This window comes from Cervus elaphus, chromosome 15 (genome assembly GCF_910594005.1).
Source record: "Cervus elaphus chromosome 15, mCerEla1.1, whole genome shotgun sequence".
Lineage (NCBI taxonomy): Eukaryota > Metazoa > Chordata > Mammalia > Artiodactyla > Cervidae > Cervus > Cervus elaphus.
In genome coordinates, this window is record NC_057829.1 from 86,331,096 (window position 1) to 86,358,937 (window position 27,842).

Here is a 27,842-nt window from a genome sequence, read left to right on the forward strand (position 1 = left end):
GCCGCGGAGCATGATGGGGGAGTTGGAGCTTTCCATCATGGCGGCTTCCATTTCGGGCTACACCTTCAGCGCTGTGTGTTTCCACAGCGCCAACAGCAACGCCGACCACGTAGGTGTTGGGCCCCCCACCGCTCCCCGCAACCCGCCGCGGCTGCTCGGGCCTCCGGCCTCAGTCTCAGGCCGACGCCTGTGGCCAAGCCGGGATCCCTTGCCCCTCGCCCCCTGGGCTGGCCGTAGGAACTGATGACCCGGGAGGCCCCCGCCGCCGGCGAACTCTTGCTGCCCGGGTCTCCTTCGCCCCCCGCCCCGAGATGGGCGTCCCCTCAGTCGGTGCCTTTCATCGACATGGCCGTCCCGGGACGGCAGTCTCCCGGCGGGGAGGGCTTTCCCGGCCGGCCACCGACAGTGTCAGGAGTGGCTTAGTCCTGGAAACCCAGCGCCTGCCCCTCCCTGAGTCAGGCTTCGAGACTAGTGAGGGTTGTCCGGGGTCGGGAAGGAACGGAGAGACCCCCGCTTCAGTTTAGGAGCGGAGGCTCCCAGCCGCGCCCTCTGGTCTGACAGGTTGTTGTCGGGTGCGACGAGGGTTACCATGGCTGTCACTACTCTTTACTTGTTAGATGCGAGGGTGTGTTTTCTTCGCCTCGATGAAAATTGCAGATGTAACCAGGAGTGTTCGGTGTAGGGTCTGCTTTCGCCTTGCCGTTGCATGTTTAGTTCCCTGGCGAATGTTCTAAGACCCGGGAACTAGTCTTAGTGAAAATAGGGAAGTGACAGGCCTTTACGTTTGAGTGATCGGAAGTGCATTTTTAATGTCCCTGGCTTCTGGATGGAAATTCTTTTATGACATTAGATGATTTTTATCTTTACGTGTTTGCCCACCAAGTTGAGATTGTGTTAAAATCATTTGAGTAGTGAATTATTTAAGTTCACTAAATAAATGTAGTGGGAGGGAGGGTGTTGTCATTACAAAGCAAAATGAGAAGACTGCAGAAGAGGGAACTGGGTTTGGTTTGATGTCTGCGATCCTAGCTTCCATCAATAAAACTGATTTCGTAGAGAGGTGATTTCATTAGTAAATTGGATGGCATTAAAGTGTTGTACCGTCCATTGCTTTAGTTCAGTGGTAGAGATCAACTATAGCAATATACACAACATGGGTTTTTCCAGAGGCAGCTCCTGTCTCTGGACACTAAGGCCCTTGATACTGCAGCCAGCTCTTTAATAATGTAATGCATTGCCTTGTACAGGTAGTTTGTGATCCTGCTTGTGTCCCATGGAAGTGTTAAATATGGTTTCAGTCCTGTTTCTTAACCTTTCTAGTTCTTGGAGTGCCTAGTAATATCGCAGTTTATGTATAAAGCAAAATTACTGTAGGCAACCTGTTGAAAAGTGGATAGTTTTAGTTTTTTTTTTACAGTCTACAGTGAGATGGCCATGTTACTTAGATTGTTACTAACTTGATTCAAAAGATATTTCTCTAGTATCTGCACTATGCCAGGCATGGTGCCAGACTTCATAGAAATTTTTACCAATGGCAATAGTTTGCAACTTGTATCTTATACTCTACAAGGATACCTGTTTATATTAACCTTGCCACAGTTACATATGTAGACTACTTTAAAATAATTTCAATTTCACATAATTTTAAGTTGAAGAGCCAAGAATTTGTTTTTGTAGTATATTCTTGTTTTGTCCTGGCAAGAAATTAGTTTAAAGCCACTTATTATTCTGTAGTGCTGGAGTTAGCAGACTTTTTCTGTGAAGGGCCAGACAGTGATTATTTTAGGCTTCCTGAGCCTTGTGGCCTGCGTAGCAACTACTCAGCCCTGCAGTTGTAGGGAGAAAGGAGCCATAGACAAGAAATAAATTAGAATGACTGCTTCCAATAAAACTTTACTTGTGGACACAAAGCTAAACTTTATATAATTAATTTTTCACACATCATAAAATATTACTCCCATTTTCTCTTTTATTTCAGCAACTTAAAAGTGTAGACACTTACTCTAAGCTTGTAGGCCATACAGTAACGGCCATTAGGCTGGATTTAGCCCACACACTATAGTTTGCCTACTCTTATAAAGTAACAGTGGTTCAGATAATCCAGACCAATAGATAAATAAGCATCCGTGTTATACTTGGCTTTAGAATGTTTTGATGTCATTGTTGACTTTTTTAAACGAAGGCCTGCCAGATAAAATACAAGGCACCCAGTTAAATCTGAATTTTAAATAAATAGTAAATAATTTTTTAATATAAATATATCCCATTTCTTACATTAAAATTATCCATCATTTATCTGAAATTCAAATTTAACTGGGTATCCTGCATTTTTATTCGCTAAATTTGGCAACCTTGGACCATGGAACACTAGAAATATGTAGATATTAAAGTCTAACGTTATGTAGGAATCTTCAATTTTATTTTCCACTTTGATTAAAGAAAAATGTTTCTAACCTGTTACAAAGGCACAGCTTGTCTTTTGTAGTAAGAACGCATAATAAAAGACTTTCATAGGATAAAACAAGCTTCTTTAGTCCATGTTTTCCAGACTACTAGTCATGGATTCTCTAGTACATATATAATTTTTTTTTTTTTTTTTTTTTTTTACTGTGTTTTCGTTGCTGCATGGGCTTTTCTGCAGTTGTGGTGAGGGGACTACTCTCTAGTTGAGGTGTACAGGCTTCTCATTGCAATGGCTTCTCTTGTCGCAGAGCACAGGCTCTAGGTGCTTGGGCCTCAGTAGTTGTGGCCCATGGTCTCAGGAGTTGCAGCTCCCAGGCTCTAGAGCACAGGCTCAGTGCTTAACGGCGCACAGGCTTAGTTGCTCTGCGGCGCGTGGGATCTTTCTGGACCAGAGATTGAACCCGTGTCTCCTGCATTGGCAGGCAGATTCTTTACCACTGAGCCACCAGCGAAGCCTGATTTGGGATTTTTATGACACTCCTCTCCTCTAACTCAATATTTTGTATCGAGTTATGTATGTATTCAGCTACACTGAAAAGCCTCTCTCTCTCCATCCTCACCCCCACAGATTCCAACTGGGACTTTTTAAACTAGGAAATTTGTTTGAAGAATCAACCGACAATAGAAAGGATATTGTTTCCCCAGATGTCTTCAGCCGCTCTTTGCTGAGCAACTCTTGTGTGCTGGGCGCCGTGCGGGGTGCTGGGCGCCGTGCGGGGTGCTGGGCGCCGTGCGGGGCGCTGAAGTACACAGTAAACATAGAGTCCCAGCTCTTAGCGAGCTCATGTTTTAGTCGGAGCAGGCATTCGTCAGTACGTGTAAATATGAAATACGAGAAAAATATGAGAAGAGAAAGGATGCAGGGTAAAGGGAACAGAGTGTGGCAGACTCTTGATTCTGTTCCACTCTCCAGGGAAGGCCTCTCTGATAAGGTGCCATTTGAGTGAGGAGCCAAGTGGAGGGAAGGAGTAAGCCGTGTTGGATGCCTAGGGAGGGGAAGTCTGGGCCAGCCTCTTAGTTCACCACCCACAGGGGTGGTATTTCACGTTTAGAGTGTACATTCTTCTCCAGCAGTGCTTGTGCTGAACTCTATAGCAAATGCTCAAGCAGTAGGTTATGTGCTGAGTAATCCAGAATCGATGGGGGTGTGTGTTCGCAAAGGAGTAAATCAATTTATCTCAGCATTTATTAGGGAAAAACTTTGACCTAGTGAAAAAATTATTTGCTGGAATCCTAATTTCTCCTGCCATCCCGTACGGGAGCAGTTGTGCATTGTATTAACTTCTTTCTTTACCCTGTTGTCATTAGCAGAGTTTTTAAAACAATGAAATAAATTACATGCTGTTTCAAGAAAGCAGCCTAGAATATTTCTGCTTCCTGAGCTTTTTTGATGTTGCTTGTTACACTTAGTGGGATTTAGGTGATGAATTCACTCTACTTATTTTCACTTCAGAAAAACAGGGTTTTAGGGGAAGGGATTAAAATAATATTTCATCTTGTCATGGAATCCTTTATTCAGACGATTCAGTTAATAGCTGTGTCTCAAAGTACTTCAGCCGTATACCTGTTGGTTTGTGGAATGGCAGTTTACATGACAAGCTTATTTGGATTATTGTTAAAATTATTATAAAATTGTAATGTCCTCAATTCCTCTTAATTCCAGTAAGAATCATTTTTATTTTTAGCTGCAACTCTCTTCTTCCATTGCTTTCAGGAAGGATTTTTGCTGGGAGAGGTACGGCAAGAGGAAACCTTCAGCATCAGTGACTCCCAGATCAGCAACACGGAATTTCTGCAAGTAATCGGTAAGAGAGCTTATCACGGGCCTGAGAAATACTCTTCTCGTGTACATGCGCCCTGTTTTGTTCTTGGCCATTGACTGATTGTAACCTAACAACAGACTTAAAGAGTACATAGAAAGCCACTCAGGTCACAATGCCAATTATTTTCACTAGGAATGACGTGAAATGTTTTTTGTAAGTCAGAGTAAACCCACAGTGCGAGTCTGTAAGTTCAGGTGGTTTGTGACACTGTCCCTGACCCAAGTGGTCTGACCTGTGAGTGGCTGTGTGGAATTACACACATGTCTCTTCACAGCCATGGTGAACCCCGAGTGTGCACTTTGGGCTGTGCCCATTGTCAGCATCACCTCGTACTATAATGAAAGCACGTGTTGTGCCTGTCCTTCCTAGAGGGATCTGGCAAAGATGTTTACACTTGTTTAGAGAAGATATTTGTCAGACCTACACAGCTTTCTGAGGAATAAGCCAGTCAGTTTGGGGGAGCTTACTGGGGAAAATGAAGGTGTTTTGTAGGTGCATGGCTCTTTGGATCAGTCTCCTTTTGATAAATAAGGATCATACTGTTTTGCAGCTGCACCTGGTGCATATCACCAAACAGCATATCCTGATACTGAAAACAGCAAGGGCTGTTTCATTCATTTATGCAATCAACAATCACTGAAAAAGTCAGCGCATGAGACATGTGCTGGGCAGTGAGAGGAATGTCCAATGCGTCTCTGCCTTCCAGGACTGTGAGAAGAGGAAGACAGGTTTCCAGAAATACCTCACATGCAGGCTGAGTGCTGTCAGAGAGGAACAAAGACAATCTCATGAGTTGGGGGGGAAAATGCCATTGGGTTAAATCAGTAACGACACCATGAGGAAGGTGAGCTGAGGGCCAGTGAGTGGTATGTCCAAGACACCTCAGGGCAGGGAGCCTGGCCTGTTTCTGTGTGACTAGAACACAGACTGTGTGAAGGTGAGTGGCTTGTGTTTTGATATACTGCTGGAAGGTTAGGTTATGCTGAGGCCAAAGCGTTGATTTCAGCCTGTTCTCATAGCCTTCTAGTACCTGGGCTGGGGCCAGGGTGAGGACTGAGGTGGTGAGGGTCAGGGAACACAAGAGACAGCTGTCTCCTAAAGAACCAAAACTATGAAACCCACTCCCCACAATACTGACTTGGTAAATAAATACTTGATATTTGACATGCTGTGGTGTAGCTGCTCTTTCACGGAGGTTTTATTTTTATGTTTTGTCTTGCTTAACTCTTTAAAAAATCCTAAAATAGAGAACTCGGTTTCATTGGCCATCTGTGCAATTATTCATTGTTTGCACTTGGGTTTTCAAAACTAATGTGGTGTATGAGGGTTTGCCAGAAAGACCTGACGGCACACCATGCAAGAAAGAGCTCTTGCCTGGCATGATCACAAAAGTAGCATTTCTGGTGAGTGTTCTGGCTGTTTATTTATCTTTGAGGAAACAAAATAGTAAAGTAATTTAAATTCTCCAGCATAGTGTACTCTTATCTTTGATTCATAAATGCCAGTTCCCATGGTATTACAGATACGGAGACGTGCCAACGGCTAGAGAGACCCAGGTAATACAGGGCCATGGCGACGACCTTCTTTTGCTGTACAATGTTTAATTTATTAGCTACATTCAATTTATTGTTTGAAACAATCATGGGTCTCATAACAGAGAATTTGTTAGTATTAAATGTATGGTTATCATTGTAGTCTTTTTCTCTTTTTTTGGTGGTGTTTTTCATTTCAAAATAAATACATATCAATATTAGAAAATGTAAACTGGGACCCTGGAAAACCTGGATTAAAGGGCCAAGCGTTAGATAACGAATATACCAGGAGAGGTATGTCAAACCACTAGTGCAAAGAAATTTTCTGGATAGTTTAACCTCCAGCGTATCTTAAAATAATAAATTGACCCAATTTCGTATTTGTTGAAAATGCCTGAATCCACGCACGGACACCTTTCCCTGACTCTGCACAATAAGGAGGGCTTGATATGAAATGCCATACTTTGAGGGAGCACCCGTCTTGAACACATTCATTTTTAAAGCGGTGCTTACACACTTGAAGTGTATCTGTCTGCCCCTCGTGCCGGGAGTGGCCGGGAGGAGACAGCAACGCGAGAGCTCCCTTAGCTTATGAGGTGAGGGCAGCAGCAGTTCCTGGAAAGATGGAGCAGGGATGAGAGGGGCTGTTCGACCCACCCACCAGCAGGAGAAGCAGTGACAGGGAGATGAGCCGGCCCAGCAGCGTCCCCGTGGGGATGTTCACAGAGGTGCAGGAAACACCGTGCACATATGAAGAGGGCTCCGCCAGGCGGACGAGCTCTGGAGGCCTCCAGAACTCTGCAATCCCAGGCCAGGCTGCCCTGGCTCCCCTACTTCCAGAAGTCTGCCTAGCAGCTGTCACGGCCGCCAACGTCACACCAGTCTGCAGCTTAATCGTGTTTGAAAGCATCACCCTGTTTTCTCCACGGAGTGCTTAGTTAGGCATTGCAGAATCTTGTAGGAGAAAGCTCTGACCCTGTAGAAAATACAGTGTGGTATCTAGAGCGTATCTTCAGTATGCTTCTCATCCAGGTTATAAATCATGAAGGAAGTCTGCTGGGGTGGATTGATGACAGGAGTGTGTCTTCAGAATTCAGAATTTACTCTAGGGATTTTTTTAAACAAAATATTCTTTCCTTTCAAGTAGAAGATGAGGACTTTTTTTTTTCCTTCCCCTGAACTCTAGTTAACATTTTTACTACAGATGTTCTGCAGTCTAATTACTTTACTGACAGTATCTCTGAAATAACTTCTGATGGTACACTGTATCATTTTTGGTAATGAAAAGAGAGGATTTCTAGATGAGATTTTCCAGTTTGCATCTGTATAACTATGTCGACAGTTATACTCGGCAAATAATCTTTTCTTCCCTGTGGAAGTACTGGCATTTTTGTGTGTTTTGGCAGCACTCATCAGTACAGAAGCTAATGGGCATAGCCCAATGTCCTTCAGGGTTGTGGTTTCATTTTAATTGAGTTAAAATTGCAGCCTGGAACTCTGTGGCTGTGTCTTTATAAGCAGCAGGTGATGAGTCGCTGGCCAGGAGAATATTGTTAATAGAATTGAGTGGTTAATTAGTCCCATGGTCTTGTACGTCAACCCAGACCCTAAGCCCCCTGATGAAGAAATGGTTCACTACAGTAAATCACAGCAATCTTTTCAGAAGTTGTTTGGCTCTGCCTTATAAATGGCTGTTTCCCTTGTGCTGAAAAGCTTTGAAAGGGCTAATAAACTTCCAGAGTTTTCACCCTTCCCCTTCAAAACACTTGGCCCAGTTGTCCTGCATTGTTAGTGGGTTACTGATGGCAGAGTGGTTAAGGCCCTCCTTTCCTCAAGCTGTCCTCACAGCTTTTATCCACCTCGATTAAATGCTTTGAATCAGTGGTTCCTTTTTCCTCTTGGAAAAAGGTAAGATTGACTAGGAGCACACAATAGCTGTGTGATCCTGAATAAAAGCTTTCAGGCGTGTGCTTATCGCACGCCGACAGATGGACCCAGAACCGTCATTTGCCGTTTTACTTTGTCCTGAGAGGGTGTCCCTGAGTTTAAGTGTTAAGGAGATACATTGCCTTCACTAGTGTATACACTCTTTGGGAGAGGAAAACTGTCTTTTTATTGTCTCAGATTTGGGTTTAAAGTTTCTTTTAAATCCTGAGCTATTTTATAGTTGTCTGTATCTTACATGATTAACTGAGATGTATTTCCTCTTTCTGATTACAGAAATCCATAACCATCAGCCTTGTTCAAAACTTTTTAGGTAAGCCACATCCTTCTTTGTAGCTTTTCCTCCTTACTAAAAGATGAATTGATTGAAAACGAATGAACTCAGACATGTATCTGATTATGGCTGTAGTGTTTTAAGTATAACTGAGGGGGTCCAAGTTCACTGATTTACTGAGTGTCAGATGTGTGTGTATAGCACTGTGTTAAGTTAGAAAAAGGGGAAGGGAGGGCAGATAAATCTTGGCCTCAGTGGTTTAAAATGGAAGCCTTCCTGCCAGTCTTCCTAGCATGGGCTCATCAACCATATAGAAAGCAGTTCATCAAGGATCACATAGAGATAAAAGCATATTGTAAGAGGGATAAAAAGTGTTCAGTGTACAACTTTAAAATTAAGGAAAGGGAACATAAAGCTTACTTTTTTGAGTTTAAGTTAATATATACCAGTTGCATGTTATGACCAACTAAAGGACAGAAAGAAAGAAACAGGAGGAGAGACGTTCAAAGGGAGAAAGCAAGTGACAGGGACGCCCATGGAGGCAAAGGTGAGGGAGAAAGTGACAAGCGTGTCGCCTCCATCAGACCTCTGCTCCCCAAGCTGCAGTCCAGGCCTCTGCCTCCTTCCGGAGCACCCAGCCCTTCCACCTGTTGACAGATATGATGACCTCCACTCTTGTGTTTCTTAAAACTCCCCGAGGCCCTGTTCTTCTACTTTGTGAAAAGCCAGGCCAGTCCTGTCCTTGCACTTCTGCCCATAGCAGTTGGATTCAGCGTTCTGGGTCAGCACCTCCTGCCTTGACACTGCCGGCCCCTTGTGGCAGGTTGTTCCTGCCGTGTCTTCACAGCAGCTTTCACCCTGACTCCGCTCCCATCCTCAGCTGACCTAAACTTCCAACCGTCTGCACCCAAGAACCCTGGAGACTTACACTGTGTTCACTACCCATCTTATCCCCACCCCTTCCACACAGACTTCCCCCTTATTTCAGAGGATTGTTACCTGTGAGCAAAGCCCCACGAGAGCTGAGAACCTCACTCTTGGCTTCACATGTAACTGAAGAGGAGCAGAAAGCAGACCAGGAGTCAGCAGTTCCTCTGAAAAGCATCTCAGAGCAGTGAGATCGATGGCTGCTGACGCAGCAGTCAGTGAGTGACTCAGGCCCTGGGCCACACACAGCCTTGCTCTGGACTGGAGAGGGTCCTGTCATTTGGCCCTGACCATCTAAGACTTTGCTGGGTGTGCCCTGCCTTGTCTTTCTCAGGAGTTCCTTAAACCACTGTCAGTAAAGTAATACCCAGGACATAGACCCAGAGACTCATAATTGAAATCATAGACTCATCATTTGTAGGACTGAAAGAAACCATGGAAATCATATGTCTGCTCCAAACTCACTATTTTGCAAAAAAAAAAAAAAAAGTGGAGGCCAGCGAGCTTCAAGTGACTTGCCCACAATCATACAGAGAGGAGCAGCGCAGAGCTGGAGCTGGTATCTCCGGACTTCCAGTTCAGTGTTTTTGCTGTAACTTGAACTCCTTCCTGCCTGTCAGGCCTGGGCTTGTGGTGGGGGGAGGAGGGGTGTGGCATTCCTGAAACCAGGACCAGTGATAGAAAAGGTCATACATCATTATGCCCAAACTGCTCTTCACAGGGTCCTGGTCAGATGGATCTCTTTTAAAGGTGAGTGCCTTCAATTTGAAGCTGGCCAGACATAGATCCAAATTCCAGCTCTTCAGTTCACCAGTTCTATGAGTTGGGGCAAGTCACTTAACCTTAGTATCTTTATCTACAAAAATGGAGGAAAAAAAGTGTTGACTTGTTGGACTGAACACCTCCCAGCAGTGAGACAGAAATGAAATGAATTAACATGAGGAAGCATGCAGCTGAGTGTCTTATTGCGGATTCAACAAATTTTCATTTCCCTTCTTCATTTCTCAGAATATGCGCTTCTGTGTTCTTTTTTCCCCCCATAGATAATTGACACTTAGAAGCAAGGAAAAGATGTCACGGTCATTTGAAACCACACATTTCGTAATTACTTGGTATCAGCACTTCCACTTACGGAAGTAATACCTTTTGAATGTAGCAGTCTCTTGAGTAATCTTTGATGCAAAATATACCTCATACCAGCAAAACATTTAGATTATTTTTTCTTTATATACTTAGTGTGTATGTGTGCGCTCAGTCATTCAGTTGTGTCCGACTCTTTGCAACTCCATGGACTGTAGCCCTCTAGGCTTCTCTGTCCGTGGAATTCTCCAGGCAAGAATACTGGAGTCAGTTGCCATTTCCTCCCACAGGGGATCTTCCCAACCAAGGGATTGAACCTGCATGTCTTGCACCTTCTGCATAGACAGGCAGGTTCTTTACCACTCTGCCATTATATACCTACTGCAGATAAGCAGTTGTAGCTTTATTGCCAACTTTTAGGATTAGGTGACACATAGACACAAGTTGCTAAGCATTTTTGTCAAAATACTATGTAATTTTAATAAAATATTTTTCCTCTTTAAAAAAACAGTTTTTATGACTATGCAAGCAAAGTTAATGAAGAGAGCTTGGACAGGATTCTTAAAGATCGGAGAAAGGTATGTTCTGTTTGTCACCCAGTCTGATTTGGAAATCAATCTTTAACACCCAAACTTAAAACCAGAAAGGAATGTAAAATGAAACAGTGAGATTTGTTATTAATATGTAAGAATTCTGTTAAGTAGATTTTAAAGGTAAACTGTAGATATGAAACAATGTTTACAGTATGTAAATAAAATTTAGATATTTAGAGTATGATTCCATTATGTAAAAGTCAGAAGGAGAAAAAAGAACATGAACTGTAATCCAGAAAGTTGACAATAGTTCCTTCTGGGTGGTTCTAATTTTCCTATTTGGTAATTTAAAAAATAATTTTGTCAACATTTACTACACATGCATTAATTTTATAATGAGGGAAAATATTCCTAAAAAATGTAGATTGCAGTCAAACATCTTTTGATGTGTTGCTCTTTCAAGCTCAGTTCACATTGAACATAGATGTTTTCCCAGAAGGTCATATGTTTATTGTTTCTGTAAGCATATGCATATGATGTTCTGCTTGTGTATATATGTGGTAAACAAGTCTGAATAGAATTGAAAATGAGCCAAGGTTTTATTGCCGCAGTGCTGTGTGATGGTCTCATTCATAATTTACTCTGTTGTACCGTGTGTTGGGTTTTCCTTTTTACCTTGGTGTATTGATTCCCGAAAAATAGATGAGCCACTAAAACACCACGTGAAGAGGAGAAGTACCAATGAAAGTGAAAGCTTGTTAAAGAGAAAATAAAGTGCCATTCTTTAGAAGCATGTGTTATTAAAAAGCCTTTAAAAGATTACCTGTGCATAAAAATAATCAGTGTGGGACATCTCAGGTGTTCGAAGAAGGGCCTCAGAAGCAGTTAGAGTAGATGAGCACCTTTCCAGTGTCGGGGCTCTCTCAGGGCCACCGTCTGTGCACAGGCAGAAAGAGAAGCAGGTAAGGGGAGAGGAAACATAGAAAGTGTGGGGATAGTTCTGGGGCGAGGACAGTGTTTTGTGGGTGATGACAGACTCAGGAAGTGCACGGTGTTGGCAGAGAGTCTTAACACGGTCGCCTGCCCAGGTGTGGGGACGTGGGTGAGTGCAGCCCAGGGATCCCAGTCCCACTCCCCCATTCTAAGTGATTTCCCTGAAGCGTACTTTCTGGCATCTGGATCATCTTCATTCTCCAGCCACCAGCTTACCTCCTCGTTCCATTTATTTTCACATTTTAAATAATGAAGCTTTATATACTCTCTAAAACTAAAATTTATTTCATGAAGATCCTTACTGAAGCACTTATCTAGAACATTCACTATATATTAAATAACCAGGATTTTTTTTTTCAATAGAGGAAAAATATTTGAAGTAGAAAAAAGAAATAAAGAATATGAACAGGAAATTCACAAAAGAAAAAAGAAATCTATAAATGGTCAAGAAGTAAACGGAAAAAATGTTCATTCTCATCAGGAAATGCAAATTGGAACACATAATACTGTTGTTTTTTTTGTTGCTGTCCATCCAGTTGGCAAAAGCATAAAAGGATTGCTAATATCCAGTGTTGGCAAGGTTGTGGGAAGTGGGGAAGCTGTAGCTGGTGGGAATGTAAGTTGATATAGACATTTAGGGAGAGAGTTTTGCAATAACAGAATTTTAAATATAGAGTTCCATCTCAGGAATCTGGCCCAAGGAAACAGAGACAAATAGGCACAAAGGTGTGATAACTTGTGTTATTGAACACTTTAGCTCTGTGCCAGACCGTATACTAAGCACTTTCCAGGTACTGACACATTTAATCCTTAGACCCACCCCATAAGGCTGTTATCATCACCCCCATTGTACAGTTGAGACAACTAAGGATAAATATCTTGGTTAAGGTTATAAGCAGGAATGTTGGTGCCAAGATTTAAATCCAGCAGTCTGGCCTTTTAATGCAGCAAACAAAGATGTTTGTTGCATCTTTGCTTAACAGTGAGAATTTTGAAAGCAATCTAAATGTCCACCAGTGAGGAATGGTTAAGTAAATTATGTTGGTGCCTCCATACTATGGAATATGACAGTTTGTGTGTGCTCCATTGTGTCCGACTCTTGACCACCCTGTGGTCTATAGCCTGCCAGGTTCTTCTCTCCATGGAATTTGCCAGGCAATAATATTGGAGTGGGTTGCCGTTTCCTCCTCCAGGTCATCTTCCTGACCCAGGGATTGAACCCATGTCTCTTGTGTCTCCTGCATTGGCAGGTGGATTCTTTACCACTGCTCCACCGGGGAAGCCCATGAGATATGAAGCAGCCATTAAAAAGATAAGGGAGGTTCTCATGAATGACTTAGAAAGTTCTTGTAAGTGAAATAATTTGAGCCTGCTTTTTATAAAAACAAAAGTCTGAGGGTATACAGAGAAAGATCCAGAAGGAAGCCAGCCACACCTAGAAGTGGTTACTCTGAGTAAAGGGAGCAAAGATGTTGCTGAGGAGGGGAAAGTTTATGTAATAAAATTTTTTACATTCTATTTGATATTGAAATTAATTGAAAAAAAAAGAAATGAACTCTACCATGTAGCATTTTCAGTAGTAAACAGAGACACTTTTCTTAATTAACTTGGGGATTTTAAATTGGATTTACTAATTTACTATGGTATTTTGTATTTCAGTTATGTATTAAAATATAGTCATTGTATTTTAAAAAATAATAAATAAAATCGGATTTGGTCTTTTGAGACACAGAAGAACAATATAGATTGTTACCTGGAGTTATCTTTGCTTTTCTTGTGGCCCAGATTCTCAAAAAGCTGATCTTCAGTTTTGATTTTCTAAAGCTTTGTGTTAAAACTAACGATTATATTTTCTTTTGCAGTTAAAAGACAGGAATTAAAAAAAAAAAAAAAGACAGGAATTTGTTTCTTCAATTTACTTGGAAATTAGGTTTTATTTTCCATGGAATTTGTTAAAGGCAGGGACTGTATTTTATGTTCATTGTATTTCCTATGACACCTTATATATAATATAAACTCTTTGAGGTTTTTTTTTTCAAGAATCCAAATTTCTAGCCTCCAAACAAAAGATGATACTTAATATTTAGACTGAAAAACTGTATCGTTGACTCTAGTATGAGGATTTTTCCCCAGAAATGATACAAAGTTACATCTTCACCTCAAAGGGGTTATAGTAGTACCTACAAAGTTAAATTTAAAATGTTCGGCTTAAAAATACATATGTACTTTAAACAGTATCTGATAAAAAAATTATTTTTAATTAACATCAACTCCTCAAGAAAGTACTAATGGAAGCATTTCAAAAGTTGATTCTCTGCTAGACAGGCTTCAAATCTAATGTTTAATTGAAAAGCCCTGGGAGTTCCTTGAGAGAGTTCTGACAAAATGTGGTCCACTGGAGAAGGGAATGGCAAACCACTTCAGTATTCTTGCCTTGAGAACCCCATGAGAAGTATGAAAAGGCAGAAAGATAGGACACTGAAAAATGAACTCCCCAGCTCGGTAGGTGCCCAACATGCTACTGGAGATCAGTGGAGAAGTAACTCCAAAGAAGGAAGAGACAGAGCCAAAGCAAAAACAACGCCCAGTTGTGGATATGACTGGTGACGGAAGTAAACTCCCATCCTGTAAAGAGCAATATTGCATAGGAACCTGGAATGTTACGTCCATAAATAAAGGCAAATTGGAAGTGGTCAGGAGATGGCAAACATCGACATTGTAGGAATCAGTGAACTAAAGTGGACTGGAATGGGTGAATTTAACTCAGATGACCATTATATCTACTACTGTGGGCAAGAATCCCTTAGAAGAGATGGAGTAGCCATCATAGTCAACAAAAGAGTCCAAAATGCAGTAATTGGGTGCAGTCTAAAAAATGACAGAATGATCTCTTTCATTTCAAAGGCAAACAATTCAATATCACAGTAATCCAAGTCTATGCCCCAAGCACTAATGCCAAAGAAGGTGAAGTTGAGCAGTTCTGTGATGGCCTACAAGACCTTCTAGAACTAACACCAAAAAAAGATGTCATTTTCATTATAGGGGACTGGGATGCAAAAGTAGGAAATCAAGCGATACCTGGAGTAACAGGCAAGCTTGGCCTTAGAGTACAGAATGAAGCAGGGCAAAGGCTAATAGAGTTTTACCAAGAGAACACACTGGTCATAGCAAACACCATCTTCCAACAACACAAGAGATGACTGTACACATGGACATCACCAGATGGTCAACACCAAAATCAGACTGATTATATTCTTTGCAGCCAAAGAGGGAGAAGCTCTGCACAGTCAGCAAAAACCGGGAACTGACTGTGGCTCAGATCATGAACTCCTTATTGCAAAATTCAGACTTAAATTGAAGAAAGTAGGGAAAACCACTAGACCATTGAGGTATGACCTAAATCAAATCCCTTACGACTATACAGTGGAAGTGACAAATAGATGCAAGGGATTAGATCTGATAGAGTGCCTGAAGAACTATGGACAGAGGTTCGTGACATTGTACAGGAGGCAGAGATCAAGACCATCCCCGAGAAAAAGAAATGCAAAAATGCAAAATGGTTGTCTGAGGGGGTCTTACAAATAGCTGAGAAAAGAAGAGAAGCTAAAGGCAAAGGAGAAAGGGAAAGGTACACCCATCTGAATGCAGAGTTCCAAAGAATAGCAAGGAGAGATAAGAAAGCCTTCCAAAGAGATAGAGGGAGACAACAGAATGGGAACGACTAGAGATCTCTTCAAGAAAATTAGAGATACCAAGGGAACAATTCATGCAAAGATGGGCACAATAAAGGACAGAAACAGTATGGACCTAACAGAAGCAAAAGATATTAAGAAGAGGTGGCAAGAATACACAGAACTATACAAAAAAAGATCTTCATGACCCAGATAACCATGATGGTATGATCACTCACGTAGACCAGACATCTGGGAGTCCGAAGTCAGGTGGGCCTTAGGAAGCATCACTACAAACAAAGCTAGTGGAGGTGATGGAATTCCAGTTGAGCTATTTGAAATCCTAAAAGATGATGCTGTGAAAGTGCTGCACTCAATATGCCAGCAAATATGGAAAACTCAGCAATGGCCACAGGACTGGAAAAGATCAGTTTTCATTCCAATCCCAAAGAAAGGCAATGCCAGAGAATGTTCAAACCACCACACAATTGCACTCATCTCACATGCTAGCAAAGTAATGCTCAAAATTCTCCAAGCTAGGCTTCAACAGTACATAAGCCAAGAACTTCCAGATGTTCAAGGTGGACTTAGAAAAGGCAGAGGAACCAGAGATCAAATTGCCAACATCCTTTGGATCATCGAAAAAGCAAGAGAGTTCCAGAAAAACATCTGCTTTATTGACTACACCAAAGCCTTTGTGTGGATCACAACAAACTGCAGAAAATTCTCCAAGAGATGGGAAAAACAGACTACCTGACTTGTTTCCTGAGAAACCTGTAGGCAGGTCAAGAAGCAACAGTTAGAACTGGACATGGAACAACAGACTGGTTCCAAATCGGGAAAGGAGTACGTCAAGGCTGCATATTGTCACATTGCTTATTTAACTTATATGCAGAGTATGTCATGTGAAATGCTGGCCTGGATGAAGCACAAGCTGGAATCAAGATTGCCGGGAGAAATATCATTAACCTCAGATGTGCAGATGACACCACCCTTATGGCAGAAAGTGAAGAGGAACTAAAGAGCCTCTTGATGAAACGGAAAGTAGGAGTGAAAAAGCTGGCCTAAAACTCAACATTCAAAAAACTAAGATCATGGCGTCTGGTCCTATCACTTTATGGCAAATAGATGGGGAAACAGTGGAAACAGTGACAGACTATATTTTCTTGAGCTCCAAAATCATGGCAGATGGTGACTGCAGCCATGAAATTAAAAGATGCTTGCTCCTTGGAAGAAAAGCTATGACCAACCTTGACAGCATATTTAAAGCAGAGACATCACTTTGGCAACAAAGGTGCATCTAGTCAAAGCTGTGGTTTTTTCCCTAGTCATGTATGGATGTGAGAGCTGGACCATAAAGCAAGCTGAGCACCAAAAAATTGGTGCTTTTGAACTGTGGTGTTGGAGAAGACTCTCGAGAGTCCCTTGGACTGCAAGGAGATCAAACCAGTCAATCCTAAAGGAAATCAGTCCTGAATATTCTTTGGAAGGACTGATGCTAAAACTAAATAAAGCCCCAGTATTTTGGCCACCTGATGTGAAAAACTGACTTATTGGAACAGACCCTAATGCTGGGAAAGATTGAAGACAGGAGGAGAAGGGGACGTCAGAGGAGGAGATGTTTTTATAGCACCACCGACTCGATGGGCATGACTCGATGGCCAGCTCTGGGAGTTGGTGATAGACAGGGAAGCCTGGCATGCTGCAGTCCATGGGGTTGCAAAGAGTTGGACATGACTGGGCAATTGAACTGAACTGAACTGAGAGTTCTCTGGTGGTCTAGTGGTTGGGACTCTGCACTCGCACTGCCACGAGCCCTGAGGACTGCCAGAGTTCAGTCCCTGGTGGGGGAGCCAAAATCCTACAAGTGGAGCAGGGAAGCCCCCACCACTACCACCGAAAAAAAGAAAAATCCTACAAAGGAAAGTTCAGTGATTTGAACTCATAAAATAAGTATGTAGTAATTTTAAAAGTTTCTTGAGTCCTAAGACAATCCATTAGAATACACAACCTAATAAAGATTTTTGTCACAATACCAATTAATATATAAAATATATAGAAAAATGTTTACTGAAAACATGTGGCTGTCAAATATAGGAACCTTACAACATTACTAAATTTTTTTTAAAAGTTGGATTTAAGATAGAGGCCTATGTTTTTTCATATGAGAAATTCCCCTGTAGGTGCAGCCTGGTTGCCTGCTCAATTACTGCCCTGGCAGAAGCCATATTATGTTTACAAAGTTTCCACCAGCCTCAGGTTTTGGGCTCAGGCCAAAAAAAGCAAGTGAGAGGAGGATTTCTGCCTTCCTGAAAGCATCTGCTCTGAAACAGATAATGATAAACATAACTGCCATCTTAGTATTATCATAAGGCCAAAAAGAACACAGCTTAAAGATGACAAATGTGCTCAGTATTGGGGATAATTGTTTGGCTCCAGAAAATGTAAGTGAATGTCTAGCATGGAGAGTAGAGAGGAGAGTCTTTGTGAAATATTGTCTGAAGCTTCAGCAGAGATAAGGTTTTAGGGAAAGACATTCGTAATTTTTCATCATGGCCCAAAAATAGCTATCAAAAATGTGCTCTTCCGCATCAGTAACCTTGGTTCTCGATAGCCTTGCAACCAGCTTATTAGCTGTAAAAGGTACAATCGTACCTGTCACCAGTGTGAATTATTTTGGCATCTTACCTCTGATTGATCAGAATGAAGAGGGTTATCCTTTTAGCAAATATCAAATGAATAAATTGATATCCACAGTAAATTTACAAGGCTTTCTGCTTCTCAGAAAGTACAAATGGAATCAAACAAGTGGAGTCAGTGTAAATGAAAAGTGTTAGTATCCATCCAGTCACCACTTGACTTGATTCTTTAATCAGCAAGTATTTCATGAGAACGGCCGTGTGCTGACCGCTGCTCAGGCCTCTGCAGGAATGCAGAGGGTGTGAGACGTAACCCAGTCCTGCAGGGGAGCTAATCCCAAGTTAAATTCAAAGTGCCGAGACTCAGAGTGAAATAATGCCATGTTCTTTGATACTAGTAGCTCTAGCCAGTTGATAATTTTTCTTACTTGCTTTTTGTTTTTATTTTTTTAAAGGAAAACTACTTTTCACTCTATTATAAAGATTTATACTGTCCAAGGTGTTTGAATTTTCTTTATATTTAAAGAATACCAGAATTAATTGCTTCAATATAATTAGAATTATGCTTTATTTTCAGTAGTACTCCTTAAGAGCAGGCAGTATTACTTTGCTCCCTGTAGTTCCTTGCATGTGATATGAACTCTGTGCAGAAAACATTACTCACCTCTCAGGGTTGTTGTGATAATTAGTGAAAATAATTGTAACAGTAAAGGTTGATTGACTTCCTTCCTTTGTGAAAGTTTCCAAAATGTAATCTAAATTTACCGTTAATATGACACTAACAACTTTAAACTAGTTTCATTTCTTAAAACAGGATTTTCACTCAGAGTTTGTTTTAAAGAAAGAAGCTATGGAAGATTATTCTTCCTATAAAGAATTAAAGTGTCTCCACAACACAGGTTTTCAAACTTTAGTTATACATAAGAAAAAACTTAAGAATTTATCTTAAATTCAGATTTCTGACTGTACCCTTAGAAGCTCCTATTCTGCAGGTTTGGATTGGGCCCAGCAAGCTCCCAGGTGTCTCTTAGGCCTTTCATCTTCCGTACATCCAGCAAATCACATTGTGAAAATGTTCTTCCAAAGAGCCTGTCGGTTTAAATCACATACCAATTTAAGTTCTGGTATAGTCAGCACTGACAAAGCTAACCTTTTAAAATTGTTGTATTAAAGTATAATTAACATGTAGTAAACTGTGCATATTTAGAGCATGTACTTTGGTAAGTTTTCATATATGTATATATGCATGAAACCACCATCAGAGTAAGCTAATGAACGTATCTGTCCCTGCCAAAGTCTCATGGTCTTTTCTGATCCCTCCTTCTCACCTCTGCCCCAGTCATCCACTGATCTGCTTTATGTCATTTTCATTTTCTAGAATTTTACATGCCATCGAGTGTTAGATTGAGAATTCCCTGGCAGTCCAGTGATTAGGACTTGGCACTTTTACCACTGTGGCCCAGGCTCGGTCCTGGTTGGGGGACTAAGATCCTACAAGCCTTGCAGCGTGGCCAAAAAAAAAAAAAAAAAACCAAAAGAATCCTGTAGCCTATGCTATTATGATGATGATAATTTTTGTTGTTATTGTTCCGGCTTCTCTCACTCAGCATAATTACTTGGGATTCATGTGTGTTGCATATGTTGGTGTTTCTTCCTTTGTGTCACTGAGTAGAAGTCCAGTGTGTGCATACACCACGTTTTTATTTATCCATTTGCCTGTTGATGGGACAATTGAGTGGTTTTCGGTTTCGAGCTATTGCGCATAAATTTGGTATGAATGATTGTGCGGATGCCTTCAGAATGAAATTTGTGGGATTTCATGCAACTTTTAATACTTCTTCTACTGTGTCCATTGCAGAAAGTGATCGGGTGGTACCGATTCCGGCGAAACACGCAGCAGCAGATGTCGTACCGAGAGCAGGTGATCCACAAGCAGCTCACCCGCATCCTCGGGGCGCCCGACCTCGTCTTCCTCCTCTTCAGCTTCATCTCCACCGCCAACAACTCCACCCATGCTTTAGAATATGTTCTCTTTAGACCAAATCGAAGGTAAAGAAAGCATTCCCTCCAGCCACACGTAAAGAGGCAAGATGTTGATACAAGTACTTGAGATTTGTGCCTTTGAAAATAAGCATTTTATAGCATCTTTAAAGAAGAGTGTTTATAACTGTCCTGTAGCTGGTTTTCTTCGTGATAGAGAAGGTATTTTCCTGTCAGTTAATTATATAAATTAAAATAGTTTTTGAGTCAAGAAGCATTAGGAAGACATTCATGATGCCTCAGTTCTTACAGGAATAAACAGCTGGAAATTATCATTTGCTTCTCCATAATCCATTATATACAAATATAGCTCTATTGTGCTGTAAATCTGATTATAATTTTAAAACCTAGATTTCAAGGACAAAATTGTAAAATTGATCCACCTACTGGCTAATGAGGGTTTTGCATTAGGAACTTGTTAAAGCAAAAAGAAAGATCATTTGATCATGGTATGTCGGTAAACAACAGAAAGGTTTCCTACAGAAGTTCATTTATAGTAGAATAAATTAAACCAGCATCAGTGAAAAATAATTATTAGTTGTTAAATAGTCACTCCTAAGATTTCATTAATTATTCAGTAGGTTTTTGAGCACCTAAAACCACCTCAGCACTCTTGTCAGTTGCTGTGGAAATGGAGAAGAGCTAACCTCTGCCTTCGGGAGTTTACAACTGAGTTCTACTTTAAGGGAAGTGAAAGATTTTCTAATTAACATAACGCTAGGTTGTCTGTGGAAGTGGGTTCTCTGTGAGATCTTCTGTTAGTTCTCAATGCAGAGACTCGAGCTCCTGTTGGCAAGACCCATTCCTTAAGTAGAGGAGTGCTTTCAACATGATCTCTGTCTCTCTCTCAATCCCCCACAGGTATAATCAAAGGATATCCCTTGCTATTCCCAATCTAGGCAATACTAGCCAGCAAGAGTATAAAGTATCTTCAGTGCCAAATACTTCTCAGAGTTATGCCAAAGTTATTAAAGAACATGGGTAAGTTGAAAGGTAAAATGAATGTGTTTCCTTTCTTTTGCTAACTATGCTTGTGGAGAAATGTGACATCATTTGATATGATTAACACTGAAAAATCCAATAAGGCAATTCTCTTTCTCTAGACTACCACTACTGTATACCAAAATCTGAACGCTTATTGAAAAGAAAATTTACTTTTATCAATATTTATTTTTTTAATCACTTGCCACAATTTCTTTTCTTTTTTTGCAACTGATGCAAAAATGTGAGTAGATTATGTGTATATCTTAGGTTCTGAAAGCTAACTGTGGTCCCTGAAAAATGTATAGGGTGAGGGAAAAAATAACTACTATTTCTCAGTGGTCTTGGCAAAGGGGTTCTCTCTTCTTTCTCTTCTGTAACCCTAGGGACATGGGCATTGTTGCTGAAACACTGTCACCCTGGGGTTGCAGCATTCAAGTAATTAACAGATTAAGGTAGAAATGACAGGAAAATGCCTTCCAGTTCACTGTAGTTCTAATCGCTCTGTGAATCTTGTTTCTGTCTGTCTTCTAGTACTGACTTTTTTGACAAGGACGGAGTAATGAAAGACATCAGGGCGATTTATCAGGTTTATAATGCGCTTCAGGAGAAAGTGCAGGTAACTGATGCATTTACTAGTTTTCATCATATTTCTATTTCCCAAATGCTTTTTAAATTCTACTTTAATTTTTAATAATCTCCTAATTGACGAATGAATTGTGGTCCAAAAATCGGTTCCCAAATGATATCAGATGTGTGGAATAGTTACTCATACCAGCCTGTGAAAGCCTGTCTCACTCACTATGTGCCTGCCATAGAGACTCTGAAGTACAGTTTTAATATCCCTCTTTTAAATACTTGTGACCTCCTTAACGACAGCGTTTTCCCTAGAGAACTGTGTTCCCAGTTTAAGGAAGGATCGCTAAGGACACAGCTGTCGCATCCCTTGGCCTCTAAGTAGAGACCGCGCCCGCAGGCACCCGTGGTAACTGAGGACTGCTCGGCCTCCTCTGCCCACAGCTGCCTCCACTGATGGGAGGGTGCAGTGGAGCCTGTTCATTCCTAGGCAGTCATGCAACAAATATCTGTGGAAACATCTCCTGCAAGCCAGACCCTGAGCTAGGTGCTAGCAGTACTTTCCCACGTTCTTGTCATCAGCCCCAGAGTGTTCTTAGGGGTAATTCGCTCTGAAACCCTGAGAACAAAAGCGCCGTAGAGGACAGGAAGAAGAGGGGCAGGGCTGAAGGGGCTGTCCGGGCCTGGAGGAAGGGCCCAGGGAATGGAACGGCACAGGCAGCTGCTGAGAAAGAGGAGAGCAGTCTGCGTTCAGCCTGGGGCCAAGGGGAAGGCATGCAGTGGGCAGATCCCAGTATCAGGCTCCAAATCAGGGTCACAGTCCCCATAGCAGCCCAGGGAACTTAATCTAGCCTCACTCACTGGTGACTGGCCCACTTTCCGGTGATTTCTGGCATTTCTGCTATGGAAGGAACGTTCAGTGAAAAGCAGCTTTTTGTCGGGAATTCATGACCATGCTCTTTGCAGACTGTCAGTGCCACCTTGCAGACTTCAGAGTGGCATGTATTAGACATTTCATCGCCTATTGATTAAGGCCTGCCCTGCACACGCCAGTGTCACGTCCGTGACCTGATAGCAATGGTTAAAGTACATTGACGAGGGGAAGTTGGAAAAGAAAATAAGTTTCAAAGTCAAGTTCTTTTTCAACTTTTCCTCATTGTAGTTTCTGTTAAATAAGTCTGTGTGTGATCTGAGGCTTAATTGTTGATTATAAATAAAAGTTGAAAGCATCTCATTCCTTTCTTTTGTGCATCCTCCTATGCTAGACTGTGCTTTGCTAAGTCACTTCAGGCGTGTCCGACTCTTTGTAACCCTGTGGACTGTAGCCCGCCAGGCTCCTCTGTCCATAGGATTCTCCAGGCAGGAATACTGCAGTGGGTTGCCATGCCCTCCTCCAGGGGATCTTTCCAACCAGAGATCAAACCCAAGTCTCTTAGGTCTCCTGCACTGGCAGTCAGGTCCTTTACCAGAACACCTGGGAAACCCTATGCTAGACTGATACCAAAAATTCCCTTTTCATATAAGTAAAGATGAGTAAGCAAGAGAAAGATTCATATTCAAGAATGTATAAGCTAAGTAGCATAATCATCTTAACATAACTAAGAAAGCAGTTCAGTGAGTAACAGTGATACTGGTCTCTTGGGCCTTCATGATTTTGTTCTGTACCTCGGGGAAATGTCTATTTTTTAACGTAATAAAGTATACAGATTTTTCCTAGGGTCATGATCGATGCTGTCTTTATGAAATGCTTCATGCTTGGATTTGAAACTAATTGTTCTTGTTGTCATTTTTCCCTCAGGCAGTGTGTGCAGACGTGGAAAAGAGTGAGCGAGTTGTTGAATCTTGTCAGGCAGAAGTGAACAAATTAAGAAGACAGATCACTCAGAGGAAGAATGAAAAGGAACAAGAAAGACGTGAGCTTCCTATTCATTTTACTCCTGAGTATCAGGGAAATGTCTGGTCTTAAATAAATTATATGATAAATTACATGCATTCTTCTACACTCATCAGGCCCCAAGTTAGGCTGCTTGGGACAGGGCATTCCCTTGTCTTTGGACTTTTCCAGAAGCGCAGTACTGTTTTTCATGGTGTCCTTCTCAAGTCTCATAGTGGAAGAAAAAAGACCAATGGTAGAAAGGCTGAACCAAGTTAGAATAATTCCCAAGAAGTGATATGATCTGTGTACAGTAGATGTGATGTTTCTTACCAAGTTAACCCTGGCATGCCTAGGACATAGGAACTGGGTCCTGTGTTCACTGGGGCCTCATAAAAGAGCTACCTAAAATTATGTTAACTTTGTATTTGATTCACGGGGCAGGGTCTCAGCAAAGACTTTAAATGTCGAGTTTTTGATAGCAGTGGGTGGCCAGATACCATTATGTTAAGGAACCAGCTGGTTAAATGAGAATTAGGCCCAAGAATCTATTAACTCCAGCATGGTGACAGACATATGTGCTATAATACCACCAGATTTTTTAAAATATTATTTTTATTGAAGTACAGTTGATTTCCAATGTCATGTTAGTTTCAGTACAGCATGGTAATTCAGCTGTGTGTGTGTATGTGTGTGTGTGTGTGTATATATGTATATATATCTGAAAAATAATTTTTTTCAGATTATTTTTCAGATTTTTTTTTTCAGATTATTTTTTCAGATTATTTTCCATTATAGGTTATTATAAGATGTTGACTATAGCTCACTGTGCTATCCAGTAGGACTTGTGGTTTATCGGTCTTACGTACAGTAGTGTGTATCTGTTAATCCCAGACTCCTGATTTATCCTCCCTGCCAACCCTTTGGTAACCATATTTGCTTTCTATGACTGTGAGCCTATTTCTGTTTTGTAAGGTCATTTGTACCGTTTTTGTTTTTTTTTTTATTCCATGTGTAAGTAATATCAGTGGTATTTGTCTGACTTCACTTGGTATGATAATCTGTGGATCCATCCATGTTGCTGGAAATGGCATTATTTCATTCTTTTTTATGAAACTCACTAGATTTAACTAGAGGTTAAGACTTTGGCTCCTCCCCTTGCTGGGGGCACAGATCCCATCCCTGTTTGGTGAACTAAGGTCCTGCTTGCTGCACAGTGCAGCCAAATAAATAAGATAAAAAACATGGACACACACAGAGCTGGTGATAGAGCTGGCATTTGAAGAAGTGGGGTGCCTCTCAGTTGACACCTGAGGTGTGTGTCTTTTAACCCAAATCTTTCACTTTTCTCAAAATTTAGCAGTTTTATCTGAGTGATAGAATTGTGGGTGATTTTCTTTTTTTTTTCTTTTCTAAATTTTGTACAAATAATTTTTATATTTTTAAATGTACTTGAAAACAATTTAAAGGCCATAGACTCATAGATGTGTGACTGTTTCAGTTTTACCACCATAAAAATGCAGTAAAGTTATGGCCTAGTACCTAACACAGGGCTTTAAACTCCCTGTTTTTTAAAATGAATTTTTAAAAAAAGTTTTACAATGTTGTATTGGCTTCTGAACTTTTTTTTTCTTAATATTTGTCTCTTTGGTTGGGCCATGTCTTTGCTGTGGCGTGCAGGAGATGCAGTCTTCATGTGATATGCAAACTCTTAGTTGCAGCATGTGGGATCTAGTTCCCGGACAGGGATTGGACTCCGGCCCCCAGCATTGGAAGTGTAGCATCTTGGCCACTAGACCACCAGGGAAGTCCCAGGGCTTTGAACTTCCAAGGAGAAGAGATGTTTAAGAATGTTGTGACAAGTAGTTGTTGAGAAGGTTTTTTGTCTTTTTTTTGATGTGAGGTCTAGTAAGGAAAAACTCACATTCAGATGACCGCCAAGGGTGGGGACAGCGATCGATTTCATCCTCTGTCCCCATGGTCTCCGCGCACAGTGAGCAGCAGGTGAGGGTCATAGCACTGGACCTGGAGTTAAGAGACCCGTGTTTGGGTATCAGAGCCCCGACTTCTAGCTGTCCTCTTGGTGAAGTCACCTGATCTTTCTGACCTCTGGTCCTTTGCCTGCATAGCAGATGGTAATGTTAATGATGATGGTAGTACTTCAGAGAGCTGTCCTGAGGCTTTTGAAAATTATGAAATACTGTGCAAATGTACAGTAACTCACAGTAATGGTAAATTGCACTGCTTGGTTGCCATTTTCAGAGCAGTCAGGTCGACCGTTGAACGTTTGACATGCAAAGCTGTGGCAGTACGGAGTGTGTGACAGTTCCCTTCCTCTCCCCACCCAGGACTGCAGCAGGCAGTGCTGAGCCGACAGACGCCGTCTGAGAGCGCGGCCCCCACCTTCGGCCCTCGGATGCCCTATCCAGGGTTCACAGCGGAAGGCCGAAGTACTCTTGGAGACGCAGAGGCCTCAGACCCGCCTCCGCCTTATTCTGATCTTCACCCAAATAATCAAGAAAGTACTCTGAGCCATTCTCGCATGGAGACCAGCATCTTTATGCCTCGACCTCAAGCTGTGGGCTCCTCCAGTTACGCCTCCACCAGTGCTGGACTGAAATACCCTGGAAGTGGAGCAGACGCCCCGCCTCCTCACAGAGCAGCTGGAGACAGTGCTGAGGAGTCAGACGACAGCGATTATGAGAATTTGATTGACCCTACAGAGCCCCCTAACAGCGAATACTCACATTCAAGGGATTCTCGCCCCGTGACACACCCCGACGGGGGCTCCAGGAACACTCAGACCTCCCAGATTTAACTGAACGCGAGGGACTCTCCAGTTAGCACTGTTTTTCTTAATCGCTCATTGAGAGAGTGTTTGAGGACTTCCTCTGGGGGAGAGAACTGCTTTCTCAGGCCCCTGGACTCCCCAAGACAAGAGTTTTTGGGCACAGACCTTGGAGGAGCCTCACCTGCGGGGGGTCCTCACCTGCGGACGCAGTGTGCAGGGCTCACAACAGAGTCATTAAGATAATCAAATTGTCCGAATTCTGGTGCGATTCACGGATGTACTGGTAAATTTAGGCAAAGATAAACTTATCAACGTAGTTTCTGTTCTTTAAAATAATTTGGAAATTAGAGACTAAGCACAATTAGTCTATAAATGTTCTATAAATCAAAACCTTACCTCTTGCACTATCATGCCTTGAAATTTACTTTTTCAAAGGGAAACTAGTTAAGCAGCAGCCTTCAAAGAACCTTCTTTCTATGATGAGCCAAATTCATCTTTGCCAGAAAAGAAATTTTGATAATTTCCAAGATTGGAACAAATCAGATGTACCTTCTTTTGTCTGCATGACTTTGTGAGATCAAAAGAGAGGGCTTTGTTTCCACTTTTTTCTACTAGCCTGATATGTATTGTCACTTAAAATGGTTGCCTTTAAAAAAAAAAAAAAAGTAGAAATACTAATTACCAGTAAGTAATCATCCAAATAAGTACGTCATAAAATAAATTACTTATTTTTCTTTCGGGGAATTCCAGTGACTGCTATGTTGCACTAGCCACATTTACGGTCTCTGTTCTGGAGTCTTAAATGAAGGACACAGCAGTATAACAGAAAGGAGTTATGTTCCAGACCTGAGTTTTTATGAGGAACAGACTCCAGATTTAGCCAAGTTCGTACGTAAGGGAGATAATTCATGTAGATCTTCTGACAAATCCTAGTGTTAGTTTTATTTGTGGAAGAAAGACATTTAATAAACTGTTTGGGAAGCTTGGTTATTGAATAGAGATTCATTTCCAATCGGAATAACCATACTTTTTAAAGTTACCATTTGGCATATAGCTGTGGAATGTGTGTAGACTTTCCTTGGGGATGCACTTAACATTTTTATTTAATTACTGCTTGTTTTCTAGTTTTGCCCAGGATGTGTGAAACCACTACAGACGTTCATGAGCATGACAGGCTCCTGGTTTGGAAATGACAAGACCCCTCCTCCCCCGTTTATGGCAGGGTCAGCCCACGAAGCTAATGCCATGGATTATAACTGCCTTTCTTTGGACTAGTTGCGACCTGTAAGAATAAGGAAGTTGTTAAGGAGGCTTAAAATCCAGGTTCTGGAAAAGTAGTTTCATTTTGTAGGAAAGAAGTTTAGTCTGACTGGAAACTTAAGTGCTCAAACTGCCGTCCTTCAGATAGCTACTCAACGGGGTCTGTATCTTCCTACTCTCCAGTTTTGTTGGCCTTATACCACTGCCGTTTGATTTGAAATGTTGCAGACCGCTTTATCTGCAAATGTGTTCCAGTGTTTATCAGCTACCTTCTAGCAGCTTCAGCACCAGTGTGAATTTTTTTTTTTAAGTGCCATCACCATCTCCTCTGTTCAGATTTTGACATTCAGGAAAATATTTTTATTTTTATGCCATACTGAAACCTACAATGTATATCTGACAAAGCAGTTAAATGTGACAATAAAAACTTATTTAATCATGG

General features: G+C 41.5%; 1 protein-coding gene across 1 annotated transcript; it reads left to right on the forward strand.

The window, feature by feature from the left end:
* ABRAXAS2 (abraxas 2, BRISC complex subunit) lies at positions 1 to 27,842 on the forward strand. Its single transcript, XM_043926437.1, has 9 exons — positions 1 to 109; positions 4,178 to 4,268; positions 8,039 to 8,075; positions 10,555 to 10,621; positions 19,738 to 19,928; positions 20,781 to 20,900; positions 21,435 to 21,519; positions 23,275 to 23,389; positions 25,698 to 27,842. Exons 1-9 carry the CDS (start codon positions 11 to 13, stop codon positions 26,165 to 26,167), a joined length of 1,275 nt encoding a protein of 424 aa, XP_043782372.1. The 5' UTR covers positions 1 to 10; the 3' UTR covers positions 26,168 to 27,842.

Bases quoted from the DNA above. Each gene is read 5' to 3' on its own strand.
- ABRAXAS2 (XM_043926437.1), top strand. From the start codon at position 11: ATGATGGGGGAGTTGGAGCTTTCCATCATGGCGGCTTCCATTTCGGGC. The intron at 110-4,177 runs GTAGGTGTTGGG...CATTGCTTTCAG, and splicing joins CCAACAGCAACGCCGACCAC to GAAGGATTTTTGCTGGGAGA. The intron at 19,929-20,780 runs GTAAAGAAAGCA...AATCCCCCACAG, and splicing joins CTCTTTAGACCAAATCGAAG to GTATAATCAAAGGATATCCC.